At 44.3% G+C, this 23,457-nt stretch overlaps 1 protein-coding gene across 1 annotated transcript; it reads left to right on the top strand.

Moving 5' to 3' along the window:
- The first annotated feature begins 314 nt into the window (after positions 1-314).
- On the top strand, positions 315-689 carry LOC113925405 (60S ribosomal protein L12-like). Its single transcript, XM_035726362.1, has one exon. The coding sequence runs from the start codon at positions 315-317 to the stop codon at positions 687-689; it is 375 nt and encodes a 124-aa protein (XP_035582255.1).
- The last annotated feature ends 22,768 nt before the right edge of the window (positions 690-23,457 follow it).

Genomic DNA, 23,457 nt, shown 5'->3' with positions numbered 1-23,457 from the left:
CATTTTTTTTTCAAGGGCACATAGTGTGTTTAACAGGATAGATCATAAGCTGGGTCATAAAGCAAGTCTTAAATTTAAAAAGATTGACATCATAGCTTTTTGGCTTTTGGCTGGGAGGAGGTGAGGGTGCAGCTGTCTTCGGTCCCCCCAAATCTGGGTTCATCTAACACCAGTCGCCTTCACCATGCCACCTAAGTTCAACCCCAACCAGATCAAAATCATATACCTGAGGTGCATTTGTAGGGAAGTGAGTGCCATTTCTACCCTGGCTCCCAACATCAGCCACCTAGGTCTATCTCCAAAAAAGATTGGTGATGACATTGGAAGGGTCTGAGGTTTACAGCGACACTGACCATTCAGATCAGAGAGCCCAGATTGAAGTCATACCTTCTGCCTCTGCCCCGATTAACAAAGCCCTCAAGGAACCATCAAGAGACAGACGGAAGCAGAAAAACATTAAGCACAGTGGAAATGTCACTTTTGATGAGACTGTCAACATTGTCTGTCAGATGTGGTGCCGATCTTTAGCCGGAGAACTCTCTGGAAGCTTTAAAGACATTCTGAGGACTGCCCAGTCTGTGGGCTGCAATGTTGATGGGTGCTGCCCTCATGACCTCACAGATGACATCAAAGGTGGTGCAGTGGCATGCCCAGCTAGTTCAGAACGACAAAGGAGAATCTTTCAATAAAGCATCATCTAACAACCCCCCCAAAAAATCGACATCATAGAGAATATTTCTCTGATTATGATGGAATTAAATTAGAAATCAGTAAGATACTTAGGAAAACTCCATATATTTGGTAATTGGATACCACACTTCTAAATAATCCATCAATTAAAGAAGAAGTCATAGTGGAAATTAGAAGATATTTTGAATTAAATGATAATGAAAATATAACACATCAAAATTTGTGGGATGCTGCTAAAGCAGTGCTGATTATAGGACTGCAACAGGGAATATACAAGATGAACCTAGAACATCTTGTGCCAGAGAGTAAGGAAATGCTCAAAAATCAAAAGGATAGGGGCATGTTGAAGGGATACAGGAGCAACCTAAAAAAGCTCCATGACCAAAGTTGGGACAATCTGAGTTACAAAACCAATAATGCAGTATTGGATTATAGCCCAAAATATCAAATAAATATCCATGAATCTATATTGATATAAATCAATGACTGAATAAACAAAATGTGGGAGAAGAGACAAGTCTTCAGGACAGAAGAATTCCGGATAAATTATGTGAATGCTTCTTGAGTATGAGCTGTAGAGTAAAGTATGGAAAGGGATTGGGGGAGAGGAGGATGGGAAGTAACTTTACAGTGGAAAAATCTGACAAACACAACTCCAGACAACTGATCAAGATTAATACTGTCATTGATAAGCCATGCTGATACATACTCTTTATATGATATGATGAGAATGGCGCTTCACCTTCATGGTCTTTCTCCTCAAAACCCATAACACCAGTCTAACCTGAGAGAGACAAACTGAGAGACAGTCTACAAGATACCTTACTGGTATTCCTCAAACAGTCAAGGTCACCAATAACAAAGAATCTGAGAAACTGTCACAGTCAAGAGGGCACTAAAGAGACCTGGTGACTAAATATAATGGAATATCTGGATAGGATTCTGGAAAATGAAAAGGACATTAGGGAAAAACTTATGAAATCCAAAAAAAGTATTGATTCAGTTAATAGTAATATATTAATGTTGATATCTTGTGACATGTACCATAGCAATGTGAAATATCAGCAATAGGGGAAACAGGGTGAAGGGTATATGGAAACTCTGTACTATATTTGCCACTTTTCTGTAAATCTAAAAATACTCTAAAATTAAAAATTTATTAAAAAATTATGGGATGGACCTAGAGCAGTGCATAGAGGGAAATGTATTAGGTTTAATGCTTATATCAGAAAAAAAAACCCTAAAATCAATTACCTAAGTTTACCATTTAGATGTTAGAAAATGAGAAATTAAACCCAATGTAAATAGAAAGAAGGAAATAATAAAGACCAGAACTCAGTGAAATAGAAAATGAACAAACAATGAAGAAAATAAAAATTAAAAAGCTGGTTCTTTGAAATGGTCAGTAAAATTTGTAGGGCTCTCATCAAACAGATCAAGACAAAAAGAGACAAGGCACAAATTAACAATATGAGGAATGAAAGAGAAAACATTACTATAGATCCTACAGTCATGAAAAGAATAATAAAGGTATATTGTGGCCAACTTTGAGCGGGTAAATGTGACTACCTATATGAAATTGACACATTCCTTGAAGGACCAAAATTGCCAAAAATGATTTAGAAAGAAGTAGAAAACTTTAATAGACCTATATAAAATACAGAAATTGAATTCATAGTTAAAACATTATCCACAAAGATAACTTCAGGTCCAGATGGCTTCACTGGTGAATTCTATTAAACATTTAAGGAAAAAAAAAAATCACACTAACCTCACAAAAATTCTTTAAGAAAATAGAGGAGGAGGGAACACTTCCCAACTTATTTTATTAGGCTGGTATAACCCTGATTCCAAAACCAGATAAAGATATTACAAAAAAAAAAGAACTATAGACCAATATCCCTCATGAATAAAGACATAAAAATCCTTCATAAAATATTAGCAAATAGAAACCAGTGACATATAAAAAAGGTAATACATCATGACCAAGTGGGATTTATTCCAGGAATGCAAGACTGGCTTAACATTTCAAAATCAATCAATGTAACTCAACAAATTAACAGAATAAAGGAGGAAAACAATATGATCATTTCAACAGATGCAGAAAAGCTTTTGTCAAATTAGACACCCTTCCATAAAAACAAAAACAAAAACAAACAAACAAACAAACAAAACATTTAGCAAATTCAGAATAGGAGGGAACTTTCTCATAGGATCTTCTAAGACCTACATTTTACTCTAAGGTGAAAGGCCCAGTGATTTCTCCCTTAGATTAAGAACAAGGCAAAGATACCTTCTCCCACCACTTATATTCAGCATTGTACCGGAGGTTTTAGCCAGTATAAAACGTCAAGGAAAAGAAATAAATGCATATATATTGGACAGGAAGAAGTAAAACTGTCCTTATTTGCAGATAACATAACTGCATATGAGGAAAATCCCAAAGATTCTAAAAAGAGCTGCTAGAATTAATAAACTTAAAAATATCTCAGGATATAAGGTCAATATACAGAAATTAATCTTTTTTTTTTTTTTTAAGAAGGCTCCACACCCAGTGTGGAACCCATCGCAGTGGCCCAAACTCATGACCCTGAGATCAAGACCCAAGCTGAAATCAAGAGTCGGATGATTAACCGACTGAGCCACCCAGGCACCCCAATCTTATTTTTATATATTAGAAATGAACATTTAGAAAATAATTTTTTTTTCTTTAAAGATTTTATTTATTTATTTGACAGAGAGAGACACAGCGAGAGAGGGAACATAAGCAGGGGGAGTGTGAGAGGGAGAAGCAGGCTTCCCGCTGAGCAGAGAGCCCAATGTGGGGCTCAATCCCAGGACCCTGTGATCATGACCTGAGCCGAAGGCAGACGCTTAACAACTGAGCCACCCAGGCACCCCGAGAAAATAATTTTTTTAAGTCTCCATACTTAGGAATAGATTTAATAAAAGATGTGTAAGATCTGTATGCCGAAAACTAGAAAACATTGCAAAGGAAGACTTAATTAAATGAATTCCATGTTAATGGATTACGTGTTAATGCATTGGAATAGTCAATATAATTAAGATGGTAATTCTCCCCAAACTGACCTATAGATTCAGTGCAATCTTAGCGAAAATCCGTAAGGTATTTTTGAAGAAACTGGCATGCTGATCTAAAATTTATATGAAAAAGACAAAATGCATAGAATAGCCAAAATAATTTTGAAAAAGAAGGATAAAGTTGGATCACCTACATTATCTGATTTTAAAACTTGTCATAACTTACAGTGATCAAGATGTATGGTATTGAAATAACAGACAGTTCAATGGAACAGACTAGAGAGTCAGAAATAGACCCACACTTATATAGTCAATTGATTTGTTAAAAAAAAAAAAATAGACTAAGGGCGCCTGGGTGGCACAGTTGGTTAAGTGTCCAACTCTTGGCTTTGGCTCAGGTCATGATCTTGGGGTCCTGGGATCAAGCCCCATGGTGCACTCCCTGCATTCAGCACAGGGTCTGCTTGGGATTCTCTCTCCCTCTCCCTCTGACCCTCCTGCTCAGGCTTTCTCTCTCACCGATAAATAAATCTTAAAAAAATAAAAATAGACTATTTTTTCTCTTTTTAATAGACTTTATTTTTTAGAGCAGTTTTAGGTTCATAGCAAAAATGAGTGGATAGTAAAAAAAAGTTCCCATTCACATCCTACTCTGACACATACACAGCCTGACCTACTATCAACATCCCACACAAGAGAGGTACATTTGTTATAACTGATGAACCTATATTGATCTCATCATTGTCACCCAAAGCCCTTAGCTTACATTAGGTTTCACTCTTGGTGTTGTACATTCTATAGGTTTTGACAAATGTGTGGCCGGTATCCAACACTAAATATCTTGAAGAATAGTTCCACTGCTTAAGGATCATCAACTGACTTTTGACAAAGGTGGCAAGGCAAGACACTTGGAAAAAATAGTCCTTTCAATATATGGTGCTAGGATCACCAAATACCTGTATTTAAAAAATTAAGCCTTGTTCCTTACCTTTAACTGTGCAGAAATATTAACTCAAAATGAATCACAGAGCTAAACATGAAATGACAACTAGAAGAAAATATAAAAGAAGATCTTTATTGCAACAGGTTAAATAAATATTTCACAAAGATCCAGAAAGTATGCATCAGTTGATAAAATTAGCTTCACTAAAATTAAAACATTTGAGGCACCTGGCTGGCTCAGTTGGTAGAGCATCTTGATCTTGGGGTTGTGAGTTTGAGCACCCACATTGGGTATAGAGATTACTCAAAAATAAAATCTTTTAAAAAATGAAATTAAAACCTTTGGCCTTTCAAAAGACATAAGTAAGAAAACCAAAAGCAGGTCACTGATTGAGAAAAAATACTTGCAAAGCGTACTTATGAATAGGATTTGTATTCAGAACATACAGAATATATTTGTACTCAGAATATACAGAGAACTCTTATAACTCAATAAGAAGACAAGCAACCAGTAAAAAATGGGCAATTTGAACACATCCTTTTCAAAAGAAGATATAAGAATGTCCAGCAAATATATGAAAAGATGGGTCATTAGTTATGATGTAACTTCATAGTAAGCTCCAACAAGATACTCCTGCACACCCACTAAAATAGGTCAGGTTAAAAACACCAATAAAATGAAGTGTTGGTGAGGATGTGGAGCAACCAGAACTCTTCCACAGTGTCAGAGGGAATGCAAAATCGTACAGCCACTTCAGAAAACATTTTGGCAGTGTCTTACGAAATTAAACACCCTACGAGCTGGCAATTCCACTCCCAGATACTTACCCAAGAGAAGAGAACACGTAAGTCCACACAAAGACTTGTACCTGAAGGTTCACAGAAGCTCTATTCAAAAATAATTAAAACTGGGGAAGAAATCAAATGTCCGTCTACTGGTGAGTGGGTAAGCAGATTGTGGAAGACCCATGTGTTACTCAGCACCAAAAAGGATGAAACATGAATCCATGCAACATGGACAGATCTCAGAAACATGACAGTAAGTGAAATAAGTCAAACAAAAGACTATGTGCTGCCTCGTTCCATTTATATGGAATTTTAGAAAAGGTGAAACTGTAGTGACAGAAAACAGATCAGTGGTTTCCTGGGGTGAGTGTCGGCAGGGAGGGTATCAACGGTGGTGGTTGCAGGAGAGTTTTTATGGTGCTGGAAACATCTATGTCTTGAGAGTGGTCGTGTTTACAGGACTATGTCCGGTTACTCAATTTTCATCAAACTTCACGCTTAAAATGGGTGAATTTCATTGTATACAATTATACTTGGTTGCAGTGTGTTGAACACATTGAAAGGAGCAAGAGCGGGTGCCAGGAGGCCAGTTGGTAGTCTGAGGTGTCTCCTCATCCCCCACCTTTCAAACAGCGCCCCTTTCCAATTGCTTTGCAGCTGGAGAGTCTGACAGAGCAGACGTGGGGGACCTGGTTATTTTCTAGCTCGCTATGATACGAAGGATCAAATCACCACCACGGCTCTGGCCACTATCTCCATCTGGCTGGTTCCCAAGGATGTTATTGGGTTAACTGAGATCTTGTCTACAAAGCAATCCCACTTCCATGGAGACCAATATCCACTAAAGCCCAAGGAGGTTACAGGGTTCATCCACTGCAACTTGATTTCTCTCAGCCTGTTTTTTTGTCTGCAAAGGGAAGGGCTTAACTACATGGCCTCCAAAGATCCCGTGAGCCCTAACAGCTTGTGATTTAAAGTACAATGCAGACTTGATTTGAGTTTTTATTTATAGTCTTCATATGGATGCTCCTCAGCAGGAATGCCCTCTCCTGCTCAGCACCTGATTGCAACTTCCTCAGCCTGCAAGAGCCGGCTAAAGTTTTCTTCAGACCCCATGAAGACCCTTCTTACTAGTCTAAGTCCTGCTGGTTGGGCCTTCTATTGCAGTTATGGTCTGTTCTGAATAATTTAGCACGTACATGCACTGTAACACAAACCCTTTTGGCTGTGATTTTATATACGATATTGGTTTTTTCTCCTCGATCAGTTTGCAAAAGCCTCGAGGGTCTTATATTTCTCAGGTTTTCCCCTTCCCCAACACCCCTGCCCAACACACACAAACACACACTTGCACGCACACACACACACACACACACACACTTAATGCTCACCCATTGCTGTGAGCTTTGAGCACTTGGTACATCCTCAATACCATTTTGTTAGGTTACTGTTGCTCTCAATCTGCTTCTCGAACTTGCTTTTCTTCACTTCTGCTGAACTGTCTGCCTTCTGGACTAACACCAGCTGCTCTTGCGTGGGGACCAAGTCAGCGACCTATAGCTAGTTCTCAGAAATCATTAGGAAGCAGAAATTCTCTCTAGCTGTCCAAATGCCACCCACAGTCCTTACTGTTCCAAATTTCACTAGAAGTTGACAGTATGTATACTCAGAAATCTTCCCACCAAACAGATGCCTTGGCTGAAGGTGGGAGAAGAAGAGATCTAAATGAGAAGACTTTTTTCCATGTTCTCTGAGAGACGATCACTGGCCCGATAGCATGATTTCTTTTGGATGTAGACCAATTTCTATTTGGTCTTAAGCACATGGGCCCCAGACACATGTAGATCAAGGCTCGTTTCCAGGGTTTTATAGAAATAAAACCAAGTGAAGTAAAACCAATTTACCATATGTTGAGATGTATGGTCTTGGAAGTCAGCTAGACCTAGGGTCAAGTCCTGGATCTGCCACCTACCAGCTGTGTGACTTTGGTCTAATGACAGAACATCTCTGTGCCCTCGTTTCTGTATGTTTAAGGTCTGAGAAAAAGAGAAAATGACACATGTACGGTGCTTGGCACAGGGGCTGGCATATATTTAATTACTCAACAAATGGTCCTCGTTACGCTCTTTGTGTCATGCCCAAAATGCAGGGTGCAAAGCAAAACCGTTCCCCTTTTCCACCAGGGAGGCCCAGGCTGGGTGTGCCCGGGAGGGGAGGCTGGTGGGACTCACTCTCTGATTCCCGTCGAGTTGCTCTCCAGGGCTGTGCCGGGAAAGGCTGCCTGCAGCTGGAGGCTGTGGTATTCTGGGCGGGTCCCTGCAGGCTTCAAAGGCTCAGCCCTTCCTTTTGAAGGGGAGTATTTGCAGCTCATTAGCTCTGTGGCAGAGACCACCAACCAAAGCAAATAAGGGTTCTGGTTTAGCCTGCACAAGATCCCCCAAAGACCTCTGCAGCTTTTTAGAGAAGAGACGTTTGCTCCCCTAGACTGGCTCCACGAGGAGAGGCAGGCTGTAGAGCACAATGGTACGAGGGTATGAGCGCATAATGGGCCAGGGCTCTCCACGCTGCAGAGAAAGCTTCAGACCCTGCAGAATGATCCAGCTTCATCGGCCTAGCACAGTGTCATGCACATCTGGACAATTCGAAAAAAAAAATGTAATGATGGTGTTGGTACCATAACCTTATTCCCCGAAGAACTCAGGCAAGATATACATCAGAGACCAAGACAAATATCCTCCTGCTGTGCTAACCACACACCAGGCGGTGCTGCTGTCCTCACTGGAGCCCTAGAATAAAGGGGTGGGGCTTCTTGCTATTTCCAGCACAGAGAACCCCACAATCATGGGGCTCCCAGGAACTCCAGCCCAGGATTCTGTGTCCGGGCAGGAATGTGTCTAGGTTAACCTAATTGTAATGAGCACACTGAGTTCTGTCTCTCCAGACCTTTGGGAGGGTCGGGGTGGGGGAGGAGGGAGATTTCACAAGTGCCCTCACTCACCACTGGTGGCATCTCATAGCTCTTTCTCTACCCCAGGGGTGTGGCCCTCTTAACTTGGCTTCCAGGGATTGGGCTCTAGGCTGGCCTCAGAGGGAAAGACGTCTACAGTCTACATCAGGACCAGGGAAAAGAGCACTTTGCCCCCTTAAACACCTTTCCCTGGGTGGGTGCTGCCTGCAGTAATTTTAAAGCCTTTAATCCCGCAATTAGGGAAGACTGAAAGGCAAGTATCTGTAGGTTGACCTAACACAGGGTTTGAAATTCACACATAAGTACAAATGGTGGAGTTTAAAGATATTTCCCCAGGGCATGTTTTACTAGTCAGGCAAGAGATGGTTGAGGTACTAGGTTTTACAAACCTGGCAGGAAGGAACCAGGACCCGCTGGATAGTTCTGCCCAAAGCTTTTACTTGGGGTGGTGGATTAAGGGCCTTTGTGGATCAGAATGACCCTTCTTTATTGGAAGTCAAGAGAGGGTAGATGTGGATTGATTGGCAAAGACTGGGTGATGCTGTGTGGTGGGTGCTTAATCCAGACACCCGATGTATTCCCGTTGGCAACAAGGAGACATTCTGGTGAACTTGGAAGGACAGACCTTTGGTCTTCTCTGTTCATTTAAGATGCCTGGATGTCCCTAAGGATGCCAACACTCTACCTCATTTAATCAGGAGATTTATGGGGAAGGAGATTAAGGTGGTCCTGAGAAAGGGACAGTGTTTGAGGGATGTGAAGAGTCACATTTACTCAGGTACTTGTGAATGTAAAGAAGTGGGGTTGGGATGGAATTTGAGCTGGGCGGGGGAGTTGGGGGGGGTGAAAGATGAAGGAAGTAGAAAGGGAAAAGGAAGCACAAGAATGCTTTTTAAAAATGTCTTTATATTTTAAATGGGAATAAATGCAGGGGGGGGAAGAGAAAGGGGAGAGAGGCAGGGGCAATGTAATAGAGACTTTTCAGACCCTCGAAAATGGGCCTTTTATTTCCCCTCCTCTCTCTGCAGCCAGGAATCAAGATTTTTCTTTTAAAGATTTTATTTATTTATTTGACAGAGAGAGACACAGAGCGAGAGGGAACACAAACAGGGGGAGTAGGAGAGGGAGAAGCAGGCTTCCCATGGATCAGGGAGCTCGACGCGAGGCTCGATCCCAGGACCCCGGGATCATGACCTGAGCCGAAGGCAGACGCTCAACGACTGAGCCACCCAGGCGCCCCAAGATGTTTTTCAAGAACATGCTTCCTTGTACAGCCGTGCAGGTAGACCCCACATGTCACTCCCCATAGCCTGGCTCCTTTTCTGAGACAGAGACGATTTTCTGAAGCTTCTTCTCTTTTTTCTGAGGCTTTGGGGCTAGCCAGCAAATAGTTAAGGGTCTCTCACTTTTCCTCTCCTCTCTTCTATTCCTTTCCTTTCCCTCCCATCCTGGCCGCCCTTCTGCACCGGCTGCTCCCTCCCCTTTTCCTCCTCTGCCCCCCTGCCCTTCCTCTCCTCCTCTCCTGGGCAGGCCTGGCCTCCTGCGAGAAACGGCAGACAGGAGTATGCCAAGCAGCCCACAGCCCTGGCAACGGTGCTGGAGACAACTGAGCCAAGTGGCCCAAACTAATGAATTCAAGACCTGCTGGGCTGGCCCACAGAAATTGCTAGGCCGCGGCCTTGCAGGAAAAAACAGAAAACTGACCCCTTGTCGGGAAGATTTACACCCTGAGGCCCAGCAGGCCCTATTGCGTCAGGCAAACAATTACTCGGAAAACTACATTTTACTGAAACAAAGGACACTCAAAGAAATCATTTAATTCCTTGTTGCTGCCTCCCCCCATAGCGGCTTTGCTTTCCCAAGTCACTGGCTCCTTCCTCATAGCGTCCCACGGCCCACAGAGAACCTGGGTTTGGCTGCTTTGAAATCCGATGAGCAGGCCAAAGTGCTGGGAAAGAAACTGAGGGCTGCTGGAGGGGAGATGGGGGGGCAGATGGGGTAACTGGGTGATGGGCATTAAGGAGGGCACGTGCTGTGATGAGCACTGGGTGTTATACACAACGGATGAATCATTGAACACTACATCAGAAACTAATGATGTACTGTATGTTGGCTAATTGAATTTAAATTAAAAAAAGTAAAAATAAAAATAAAATAAAAACAAGGTGCTGCATCTGGAGGATGAGACGCCCCTCTAGGAAGGGGAGTTTGGTAGGAGCAGGAAACCCAAGCCCAGGGCTTGACTCTGGTTTGCACCCTTCACCCCTCCAGCAAAAGCACTTGGAATTCCCTCCCGCAGGGGTGGGGCAGCCGGCCTGCCGACTCCGAGAGGGAGTTCCCAGCACTGAGGCCCTGCTACTTGATCCGGAGCCACCCAGCACTGCCTGGCCCCAAAATCCCTACTTGTTAGGGGCAGCCACAAAACACAGTCCCCCCAAAGTGGCCACAAGTCTTGGAGAGCTCTCTGTGGGACTTGATTACTGTTTTCAAGTACTTAAAAGCTATCATTTGGAAGAGAGAGAGATTTATTTGGTGTGGAGCCAGAGGAGAAATTTAGGCCAAAAGTGGGAGTTATAAGAAAACAGAGGTAGGGCTCAATAAAAACCAGCTCAGTGTTGCTGCTGGTGTCATTGGGCGGGGTTATGTGTAGCCTGGGGAGGCAGGGGTGCCCCCAGATCTGGAGGTGTTCAAACAGAGGAAATTTTGAGCCGGGTGTCTCCCCACGTGCTAATGGAAGAAAGGTCCTGTTTTTCAGAGCTATATACAGTGCCTGGCATGTACACAGCAGGTACTCAATGTTTGTTGAGTGGATTGATGATTGTAAACCAAAGGGCAGAAAGTTGTGTTAAGCAGTACCTAAAGTCTTTTCCAACAATGACTCTCTGGGAGTCTCTGAATGTTTTCTCGCTTGTCAGAGGCCAGAAATAGAACAAAGTTTGGAATCTGAGAGAACTAAGTGCACACACACAGCTCACTGGAGGCTGGGCAGGAACAGGAGTGAGGCTGCAGGGGCTCCTTTCCTGTGGCCTCACACATCGGGCTGGTTTCTTGCAGGACCCAGGAACCACACGAGGGGCTAGAGCAGCAAGCTCTTTCCTTCTTAGCTTTGAACATAACTCCTCACAGTGCTCTTGAGAGAAGCCTGGGGGCCTGCGAGCCCTCTCAACAGCACCAAAGGGGAGGAACAGCATGGGTGGGGGTGGGCAGATGTGCGTCCCTCCTGCCTAAGTCCAACAGAGCCGCTTTGCTTTTCTGTGTCTGATATACTGGAGTCCCCTACAATATTTTTTGAAGACAGGGCTACACGCTGAGAAGTTGGAAAGTTACAGGTCTATAGGATTCATGCACTTATTGCGCACCTACTATGTACCAGACATTGTTCTAGGTACTGGGAAGACAGCAGTGAAACTCGTGGACAAAATTGCCTGTCCCCAGGAGCTTGTATTCTAATGGAGGCAGACAAACAAACAGCAGAGCAGAGGGTGTCAGAAGGTGCTAAGTGCTGTGGAGAAAAATAAAGCAGGGAGAGGGAAGAGGGGCTGTGCAGAACTGCAATTTTAAATTGGGCAGTCAGACAAAGGCTCATGGAAGAGGTGACATCCAAGCGAAGACTTGAGGGAGGTGAGTGAGCCATGTGGGAAGTGCATTCTGGGCTGACGACCAGCTGGGACAAAGACCTGTCTCGTGGGTTGAAAAACAAGGAGGCCAGTTTGGATGAAGAAGCAGGGTGTGGTAGGCAAGCTTTCACGGTGGCTCCCAGTGATCTCTGCCTCCTGGGATCCATGCTTTTGTATAATCCACTGCCCTTGAGTGTGGGCTGGACCTAGTGATTTGCTTCCAACAAACAATACAGCAAAACAGGTGGGCTGTCATTTCTGGGAATAGGTTACCAAGACTCTGGCTTCTGCCTTGCGTGCTTCCTCCTACTGTCTCATTTGCTTGCACCTACCATGTTGTGAGTTGCCTCATGGAGAGGCCCGCCTGACACAGAAAAGAGGGGGCCGGAGGCTAACAGTCAGTGAGCAGCTGAGGCCCTCAGTCGCATGGCCCGCAAGGAACGGAGTCCTGCCTACAACAGGGTGAGTGAGCTTGGAAGTGGATTCGCCCCTAGGTGAGCTTTGAGATGGCCACAGTTCCAGGCAACACTTTGATTGCAGTCCTGTGAGAGACCCAGAGCCCTCGGACACACCTACGCCACATCCTGCCTCCTGACTGGAAACTGAGATAATACATGTTTCCTCTCTTAAGCCACTAAGTTTGGGGGTAATTTATTATGCAGTCATAGATAACTAATACCCAAGGGGAGGCTAGTAAGCTTACACAGGGTTAATGGGAGCCAGACCATTTTGAGTTCATTGGTCGTTAAAGCCCTTTGGCATTTCCCTGAGGGAGGTGGGAAGCCATTGGAGGGTTTAAAGGATAGGAGGGATGTAATCTGACTTACAAATCTTTAAAGAAGATCATTTTGGTTGTTGCCTGGGAAACAGACTTAGAAGAGGGGCAAGTGTGGGAGTAGGGAGACCTGTTAGCAGGTCATTGCCTGCTAATAATCCAGGTGAGAGATGATGGCTTAGACCATGACAGTAGCAATCGAGGTAATGGGAGGTGGTCAGAATCTGAATTTATTTTGAAGGGGAGCCAATAGGATGTGATATGTGATGGGGAGCGTGAGTCAAGAAGACTCTAAGTTTTTTGATGGAACAGATAGAAGGCTGGAGTTGTCATTAAATGAGATGGAGAAGACCGGTAGAATCTTAGGTTTGGGGAAATATGTTCTCAATGCCTATGGCATATCCAGATGGGGATAGAAGTACACTGTTGGGTATTTAAGTCAAGAGTTCAGGGGAGAGGTCTGAGCTGGAGAGGTAAATTTGGAAGGCATCAGAGGTAAATTTTTAAGTCATGAGACTGGATGAGATCACAGCGGTATGAAGAGAAAAGTGAAGAGGTGCACCATATGATCAGCCACCCCACTTCTGGATACACACCCAAAAGAATTGAAAGCAGGGTCTGGAAGAGATATTTGCACACCCGTGTTCGCAGTAGCATTATTTCTAATAGTCAGGAGGGGGAAACAACCCAAGTGTCCATTGATGAATGAATGGATAAATAAAATGTGGAATATACGTACAGTGGAATATTATTCAGCCTAAAAAGGGAAGGAGATCCTGTTACATGCTACAACATGGATGAACCTACAGGACATTATGCGAAATAAATAAAATAAAGTAAGTAAAAATAAGTAAAATAAGCCAGTCCCAAAAAGACAAATACTGCACAATTCCACTTATATGAAGTACCTAAATTAGTCCAATCCCTAGAGGCAGAAAGTGGAATGGTGGGTTGCCAGGGGCTAGGTAGGGAGGGGAATGGAGGGTTGTTGTTTAAGGGGTATAGAGTTTCAGATTTGCAAGACGAAAAAAAGAGTTCTAGAGATTCTCTAGGGTTCTAGAGATTGCTTACATGATAATGTGAGTGTGAATGTACTTAACTGTACCCTTAAAAATGACTAAGATTGCAAATTTTATGCTATGTATATTTTACCACAGTTAAAATATTTTCAGTGTTACAATAAACAAACACTAGCTTCAAAAAAAGGGTGGGGCAAGGCAGGCCAAGTCAGAGCCCTGGGGTATTTGAACAGAGGGAGGTCAGGGAGCTGGGGAGGAAGTAGAAAAGGCTGATGACAAGGAGCATCTAATGAGGTAGGAGGAAAAGCAAGAGAGGGTGGTATCTGGAAGCTAAGTAAAGTGAGTACCTCCAGGTGAAGGGGGTGACTATGTCAAATGCTCTTGATGGTTGAGAAAGATAAACACTGGATTGAACAATGTCGGGGCCATTGGTGACCTTGGCAAGAATAGTCTCACTGGGACGGTAGGGATGGAAGCCTGAATGAATAGGTTGAGAGGGGAAGAACTGGGGACAATGAGCGTACCTAGCCTTCCAGGAACTTTGCTCCAAAGGGGAGCAGAGCATTGGGGTCAAGGAGGTTTATCTGCTTTGTTTTAAGACAGATGAAATAATAGTATGTTGGTAGGTAGACAGGAAGACACAGTAAAGGAAACACATGAATGAAGCAGGAGAGGAAGGGGGAATTGCTGCAAGGATGTCCTTGAGGAGGCAAGGGGGATGCGATCTAGTGCACAAATCTCCTCTCTGAATGAGCCACCAACTTTCCTGTTTCTGGACCTTTTGCTTCCTCCACAGGGAATGTTGTCCTTCACTGTGGCACCTCTAACTCTTGTCCTCATCGCCCCAGGAGAGGGAGTTTCTCCCTCACCCCGCAGAGTTCTTAATCATGCCTTCCTGATTTCCGTTTCTACCTCGAATTGCTGTGTTCCCTCCCTTTCTAGACGGAGAGCTCCCTGCGGGAAGCATCCACACCTGAGTCTTCATCAGCACCGTCATGGCTGCTGACACGTAAGGCGGGCTCGCTGTGTGCCCCACTGCGCTGAGCGCGCCCTCTCAACGAGACTGGAACGTAGTTTGACAAAGGAGCCAACAGAGGCTTGGAAGAGCTTGCCTGAGTCACCGAGACAGAGAGTGACTCGTCGGGGCACCCCAGGCTGGCCTGCTGTGGCAGCCGCGCGCCCCGGGGCCCTGCCGTGCGCAAGCTGGGGGCGGCCGGCAGCAGCCAGGAGAAGCCCAAGCCCGGCGGCTCTGGGACGGCCCCGCCCCCTCCCCGGCTCAGCAATGAGAGCTCCCCCAGGCTGAAGACAACGGCGGCAGAAGGAGGGGGGGCGGGGAAGAGAAAGAGGAAAGAAGGGAGAGAGAGCAGAAAAGGGGACGAGGGGAGAGTAGCCAAGGAAAACAAGGACGGGTAGGGTGTGAGCTGGGGTGGAGAAAGGGAAGAAGAAAGCAGAGTGGGAGAGAGGAACCGCCATTCCTTGGGCCCTTTGACCCCGTTCTCCAGTCGGGGTCGCTCTCACTATCCCCTTGCCTCATTCTGAAAAAGGGGCACGGAGGCTTTTCCGGGGAAGCAGAGAGGGGGCCCGCTCCATCCCTCGAGGTCGGTCGTGCTGTACCCAGGGCAGCAAGTGGAGAGGATGTCCGGCCTGTGGAGAGCGCGCTCCGTCCTAAGGGGCTAGCCTTGGACCAACGCTCCTCTGCCTCACACAATCCGGCCTCACACGGCTTCCTCCAGCATGTGCTCGGTGTTGTCCTAACAGCCATCATGTCTAGCAGTTAACTACAAGAACTGTAAAATGGTGCCAATTTGGAGAGTGCGCGGTTATGGGACAATTGTTTCTCCCTGGCATCCCACTCAGTGATGTCCCCTTTGATAGGAGTACTTTAGGTGGGATACACGGGCTTCCCAGGCTCTCTCTTGAGAGCGGCTTATGGCTGGGGAAAGAGCCACGAGAACACGCGTTGGTGGGGAGTGGGAGAACAGAACAGAGTGTAAATCCAGAAGGAGCTGGAGTTGTGCCAGGAACACACCCATCCTGAAGGCCTCCGGGCCCCCTCGACAGCTCAGGCTGCCCTGGAGCCAGGAGCTCTGAGTACTTTGGGACTCCGGTGGCAGACTTTGGCCTTTGTTCTGGTCCAGGAATACTCTGGGGCCTCCTGGAATGGAGCAAGCCATCCCAGCCCCTCCTGAGGACTCTGGCCTCTGTCGTGTGCGGAGTTGAGGTGGCCAAGGTCTGTCTGAGTTAGGCTCCGGGGAAAACATCCTGGCTCCACTCTACCCCTGGGCCCATGGCCCAAGGCAATGAGAGGGATGGGGAGTGTCCTAGGGCAGGGCCCTACCCTCTACACAGAGGATTTGATTTCAGGCCTGGACCATTAAGGGAATGCCATGGTGAAAAAAGAGAGTTTGGCAGGTTTTTAAAAAGCTAAAATAATTGGCCATCCACGCCAACAGCTCATTAGTTCAAGCCGGATGCTTCGTTGCAGACAGACTGCCTTGCACCCTGGGTAAAGGGTGCCCTGATTTCTGCTGCTAGCTGGGAAGTGGTGCCTACCGCTGGGCTTGCCTTGGCAGCTGGCTCCTTATCCAGCCTAGAAGATGAAGTAGATGGCCATTCATCAGCATGACGAGCACCTCAGCGCTGAAACGCCTCCAGATTTCTCACTCTTGGCTTCCAACTATCTGGTGGAAAAGCAGAAGAAATAGAAAGGCTAAGAGCCCTGGCTGGAGGTTGAGATCCTGTCCCCTAAGAGAAGAACAAGAGCCTTAGAAAGTGGCTTTATTCATAGCTGAAGGAAATCTCCACGGGGTGCCAGGAAGTCTTGCCATTTGCAAACATGCCTGCCAAGTTTATCTTCTTGTCATCCCACCTTCCCACTTTAAAGAACTCTGCATGTAGAGTCCGAAGGCCCATTCTGCCTGGTCACCAGAGGTGGGACCGTAGAAAGGCCAGTGGGCCTTTCTGGACTTTGTTTCCTCATCTGTATATTGGGATTGTGATTTTACAAGACCAGGTGAATGAAAGTGCTTTGTAAAGAAGGAATCAATAAATAAGGAATTCATAAATGTGGGTAGAGTTCAAAGTTAATGAATGTCATAGTGGGGGCCTCATAAAATCTGATTAATCAGGCCTGGCTACCAGGAATATTTTATGAGTGAGAAATGGAAAAGACATCTCTGGAGCTAGTGGTTAGGTCTGTCCTGGAGAGTAGGACTGTCTCCCGGTAGGACTGGTAGGACCTAAGACGTCAGAGAGCTCACTGAGAGTTAGAAGACATCTCAACACAGGAAGAGGAGATCATCCAGGGTTTGTTCGTTTAACTCCTTCCATTCCAGGGGCCTCCTCTTTTCCTGCATAACACTGATCAGAGCATCTGAGGTCTGCTCTGGGTGGGTCAACTCTGAGCTCCAGCCTCCAGAGCCACTGGAGGCAGAAAGAAAGAGCTCCCATTTGGAGGTTGGCGCAACCCTCACTGATATTCCAGCAGATTCCAGAAGTAGAGTTTCAAAAATGCATATAAGGCCAAGTCAGTCTCAAGGTCAGATGCTCCTGAAAGCCTGGGGGCCAGTGCCCCACTGACTCCTGAGGTAGTCAAACCCTGTTCAAGTGCATAGATGTGCTCAAGATCTAGGGCTACCCCTTTCCTTCAAAGACAAATCATAAAATTAAATTATCTCATTTTTCATTTTTTAGTTGGTCACATGTAAATTCCATGAGAGGCAAATTCTGCCTAAGAAGGAGTTTGGCACTAGGTAGTTTCTTAATAAATATTTGTTTAAATGAATGAATGGTATGGCCTTCCATCTTGCTTCTTATTATTTAAAAAAAATTTTTAAAGTAATCTCTACACCCAATGTGGGCCTTGAACTCACGATCCCGAGATCAAGAGTCATATGCTCCACCGACTGAACTAGCCAGGCGCCCCTCATCTTGCTTTTCAATCTCTTCCCCCATGTCCTGTTCTTTTTATTTTATTCTGACCATCCCTACTCCAGCTTAGGAATCCATATGGATAAATGAATTATATACTGATAAATAATGGGGTTTTGCCTAGGCATAGACCATTCATATGTATATTCATTCATTTATTCCCTCAACCTGGAGCTATATATCCATATTAAATGTTTTATAGATGCTTCAATTCTCACTTTTAAAGGAAATATAGAGAAACAAAAGTAAAAAGATTAGAGAGGAAAAAATGAAACTCATTGCTCACAGGTTCCATATACTTGGAAACACTGAAAGAACCCTCAGATAAACTTGGAATTAGGAAGCGAGTTCAGCAAGGTCGCTAGATATAAGAGCAACGTGCAAAAATCAATTGTAAACCACTTAGTAAATGACATTTCTAAATGATATCATTTATGATAACATAAAAACTAAAATGTTTAGGAATAAAATCTAATGAAAGATATGCAAGAACTGTTCGCTAAAAATTACAAAACATTACCGAGGGATATTCAAGAAAAGATAATTAAACATACAATAGAACATGCCATGTTCAGGGATTGGAAAACTCTGTCCTGTACAGAGTCAATTCTCCCAAAATTATCAATAGACTCAATACAATTCCTATAGAGATCCAGGCAAAGTTGTGCTGTTGGTGGAAACTGACAAGCTTATTCATAATCTACATGGAAATGGGCTTATGCACAGCAAAAACAATCTTGAAGAAAAGGAACAAGGTTGGATGAGTTGTATTATCAGATATAAAGACTCATTATAGATCTACAATAATTAAATTATTAAAAGATAGACACACAGACCAATAGAACAGAAGAGAATTCAGAAATAGACCCAAATATATGCAGTCATCTGGCTTATGGTGAAGGTACCCCTGAAACGTGGTGAGAGAGTGATAACGATGATGATAATAAATGATACTAGATTCATTACCTGTCCAACTGGAAAAAATAAATTTGATTCCTACCACACGTTATACACAAGAATCAATTCTGGGCAGACCACAGACAAATGTGAAGAGCAGAACAATAAAGCTTCTAGAAGATAACATATATGTACATTTTTGTGACCTTAGGGTATGGAAAGATTTTATAAACAGAACACAAGAAACCCTTGTCAAAAAGGAGGAAACTTTGTTAAAATTAAGAATTTCCATTCTTTAAAAAACACCATTAAAAGAGTGACAAGTTAATGTTTTTGTGTTACATACATCTGACAAGGGATTTATCTTCAAAATATACAAAGAATTCCAACAATTCAGTAAGAAAAAGAAAGAAAGAAAAGAAAAAAAAAAGAAAAATAAAGATGACCCAAGAAAAAAAGAATTTGGTGAATGACCAGTATGGTTAATTCACAAGAGAGGATCTCTAAGGAGCCAGTAAACATATGAAAAGGTGCTTACAGGAGAGGCTAAAGTGTGCAGCCCAGAGCACCTCCCCTTTTTAAAAAAGACTTATTTATTTTAGAGAGTGGTGGGGGGAGTAACAGAGAGAGAGGGCAACTCAAGCTCAGCATGGAGCCGGATGTGGGATTTCATCCCACAACCCGAGATCAGGACCTGAGCTAAAACCAAGAGTCCGACGCTCATCTGACTGCACCGCCCAGATCCCTTTTAGGACTAGAGCACTCATTCCCCAGCTCCTGGCAGTATTGTTCTCAGCTTTGTCCCTCTCTGGGCATTGCCTTTGGCAAAAGAGAACTTTTACCCACAGTCATACTCCTTCCCAGGGACAGCCCACACCCAGTGATTGGTCAGTACTGGGTATAAACACCTGGCCCCTTGCCTCAAGGCGGGACAGCTTGGAAGGCTCAGGCCAGCTCCAGAGCTGCCCACAGGATCAGATGACGCCTACTGCAACAGGATTTCAATCCTGCTTGCCTTCACTCTCCTCAAGGTGTTCTCTAATAAACTTCCTGCATATAAATCTCCATCTTGGTCTTTCTCAAGAAACCTGACCTGAGACAGTACTCAGCCTCATTAGTAGTCAGGGAAATGCAAATTCAAACCACCAGGTGGCTAAAATGGCTAAAATTAAGATATTGACAACATTGGTATTGGTGAAGGTGAGAAGCTGTGGCAGTGTAAATTGATACAAGTACTTTGGCAAACTGGCATTATTACTAGAGTTAAAAATACAGACACCCTGTGGCCCATAAATTCCACTCGGGTATATACCCAAATGAAATGTGAGCATATGTTCACCAAAAAGACCTGTATAAGAATATTTATAGCAGCAGTATTTGTAATAGTCCCAAACTGGAAATAACACAAATGCTCACCAACAATAAAATGGACAAATGAACTGTGGTATATTTATGCAATGCAATTTGAAAAGAACAAATTACTATGATATCAGACGAACCTAAATATCAAAGAAAAAAGCCAAACAGACACAAAAGAGTATGTGCTGGATGATTCCATTTATTTGAGCTTCAAAGCCTGGCTAAATTAATTTATGATGTTAGAGGTCAGCATAGTGGTAATTTTTAGGGGGTGCGATAATAACTGGGAGGGGAAACTAGGGTGCTGGGCTGCTGGTAATTTTCATAATTGATTTGGAGACTCACCTTGTAAAAATTCACTAGGTTTTAATGTATATGTGTTATGATTTGATAGAAAAAAATTGAGAGATTGAGTGATAAAGAGAAATTAGCTACCAGGCCACAGAAAGACACAAAAGAAACTTAAATATATACTGCTAAATGAAAGAAGCCAATCTGAAAAGGCTGTGCACTATAGGATTCCAACTCTATGACATTCTGGAAGAGGCAAAACTGGAGACAGTAAATAGATCGGTGGTTGCCAGGGGTTGGGGAGGGAGGAGAGATGAAAAGAGGGAGCACAGAAGATTCTGAGGGCAGTGAGACCTTGTGTGTGACAGAGCAATGGTGGATACGTGTCATTATACATTTGTTAAAACCCAAGGATCTAGAATACCAAGAGTGAAGATATTCATTATAGGGAAGATCAGGTGTGGTGGATGAAAGTGTATCAGGGAACTCTGTACTGTCTGCTCAACTTTTCTGTTAACCCCAAACTGGTCAAAATATAGCCTATTTAAAAAAAAAAAAAAGGTGAAGAGCCCAGAGAAGTAAAGTAATGCTCCAGTTTCCGCTCATAGGAAATGGTGGAATTTGGAGGTGAATCCAATCTGTCTCATTTCTATGCTCTGTGTTCTTGCTGCCAGTCCCTATTCTGGGTGCTCACTCAGCTCTGCTTTCCCTAGGGAAGGTATCTGTATTCTGAATCTTCTCTTTTAATATTATGATTCTGCACCCAATTCCAGTATGTGGGGAAAAGAAATTCTCAGACACCAGCTGGCGGGGGGGGGGGGTGTCCTACAATTTAACTTAATTCTGACACTGTCTATCAGGGGTAGCATCCCATCCCACAGTCCTACAAGACTGCCCTTCTCCTCCTTCATTCCCCTTCAGATGCCAATGGCAGGTCCAGAACCCAGAGAAAGGGTTTTACCCTTATTATAAAAGGATATAACTCAGGAATAGCTAGATGGAAAAGACGGAAGAGCAAGGTATGGGGAAAGGGTCATGCAACTTCTGTACCTTCCCTGGGCTGCCACTCTCCCATGTCCAGCTGTTCACCAGCTCAGAAACTCTCTGAACCCTGTTCTTTTGAGTTTTTATAGAGGCTTCATCACCAGGCTGACTGATTCAATCATTGGCCATTGGTGTTTGAACTCGACCTCCAGGTGTACGTGGGTGGGAATGAGACTGAAGGTTCCAACCCTCTCATCACATGAGTGTCTCCTTTGGCTACCAGCGCCATTCTTAGGTGACGTGGGGCTTTCCAAAAATGACTTCATTAATATAACAAAAGACATTTTCCAGCTCTCGTCACTTAGGCAATTCCCGGGGTTTAAGAACTCTGTGCCAGGGACAGAGAAGACGATCAAATATATAATTCCTATGGTAAGTCACAACATCATACATATTTATCCTCAAAATGTTGAAAAGTTAGAAAATAAGGATAATAGAGTATTGATGCAAAGAAATAACAGTTGAAGATTGTGCTCCTTCAGGGGATGTTCATTTGAGCCCAAAAGAATGAGGCGGAAGGAACAGGACATACCCCAAGACAGGGAGGGAGCTCCCTCCATCGCCCAGCCCTCCTACTGTCCTCGGCCATTACCGCTCACTGACCTACACCTTTTCAGATATTTAAATGATCTCTACATACCAGCCTCGCTCCTTCCCTTGCCATCATAGCAAAAGCGTCTACCGTTTGAAGGGAGGAAAAGAAGGAGGCAGTCAGGGTAAGGGGTAGGTACAAGCTAATTTTTGGCGCCAGAAGCACACCTTTTGAGGTGGTAGTTATTTGGGATTGATCCCTGGTCATAGGAAAGAGACTGCACTCGTTTCTCAATTTTGAAATACACTCAGTAAATCGTCAGCCAGGACGTAAACTATATGACATGGTACCTGGCATACAAAGAACCCTCAATAAATATCAAATTTCCTTTTCTCACGAGGGTGCGGCACTGTTTGAGGCTCTGACGGAGGGAATACAAAGAAATACAAAGCACCGGCCCAGCCTTTAAAAGAGCTCAGTGATGTAACAACATTCAGCTTGACTCCAACCCACCAGAACGAAGAAAAAGGCACCCAGATCCCTCTCCACTGAACCACAGCCTCTTTGAAAGGTAGAAGTCAGAGGCATCAGTATCGGCTTGCTAAGCCCTCTGCCCCTCTCTTCCCACTCCCCAAGTTTAATCTGTTTAATTATTTCTTCCTGTGTGCTCTAGAGAGCCTGTTATTTTTATGGGTCTGTGTGCATTAATTTTTCTTCCCCAACCTTTCCTCTTTCAGCACAACCAGAGTCGTGCAGACAGAGAGCTAGAGTCAGGCTCCAGTGAACAGAGATTACATAGATATATAGAGAGACGAGAGGAAGCAAGCAAATGTGGTTACCTCTGAGGCTGCAGAGAAGCTGTTAAGTGCTGGAGATTTAAAGCTTCATTCGCCTCTGTGCTAACTTCAAGCTGTTCTAAGCCCAGTCTCCCAGACGGCCAAACTCAGACCAGCTGCGAGAGAAAGGATATTACTCCCTCCGGAGCCTCGGGTCTGATTTAGAGGGTGCTTAAGAGGAGGCAGGCGGGAAGGAAGGAGAACAATCAGAGTTTTATTTCTGGGGAAACTTTCTCTGCTGAAGAGAAGGTGAAGGACAGAAAGAAAGCGCTCATCCGTCATTTGTCCCGGACACAATGGAGGAGATGAGAAGTGGGGCCTCAATGAGGGCAGGCGACACTCCGGTTGTTAAGGAAGAACTCCTCACCCACAAGAGAGATTAAACAGCAGCAAGATTGTCAGAAGATAGGGTAGAATACCTGCCTTTGTAAGATTCAGAGAGTCACCTCTCCAGGAGCAAGAGGTGGGACCCAAGGACCTCAGAAAGTTTTGTTCGTCTCAGGAGCAAGGCAATTAGGTTGCCAAATAAGACAGGACTGGTGGAGTGGAGTAAGGATGCCAGGCTGCAGGGCTGGAGGGACTTACCTGCTTCGCTCCCCCACTGGAGTGAGCAGAGATAACTCCTGAGGATCCTGTAGTAGAAAAAAGCCTGAATCTGAGAAAGGAAAGGAACAGCAGAGAAGGAGTAGGTGGGCAGGCGTGTAGCAACTGAGGAGGAGTAAGGATAAA

This window comes from Zalophus californianus, chromosome 2 (assembly GCF_009762305.2).
Source record: "Zalophus californianus isolate mZalCal1 chromosome 2, mZalCal1.pri.v2, whole genome shotgun sequence".
Lineage (NCBI taxonomy): Eukaryota > Metazoa > Chordata > Mammalia > Carnivora > Otariidae > Zalophus > Zalophus californianus.
The sequence above is the reverse complement of the archived record's forward strand: the minus strand, read 5'-3'. Positions and strand labels throughout refer to the sequence as shown.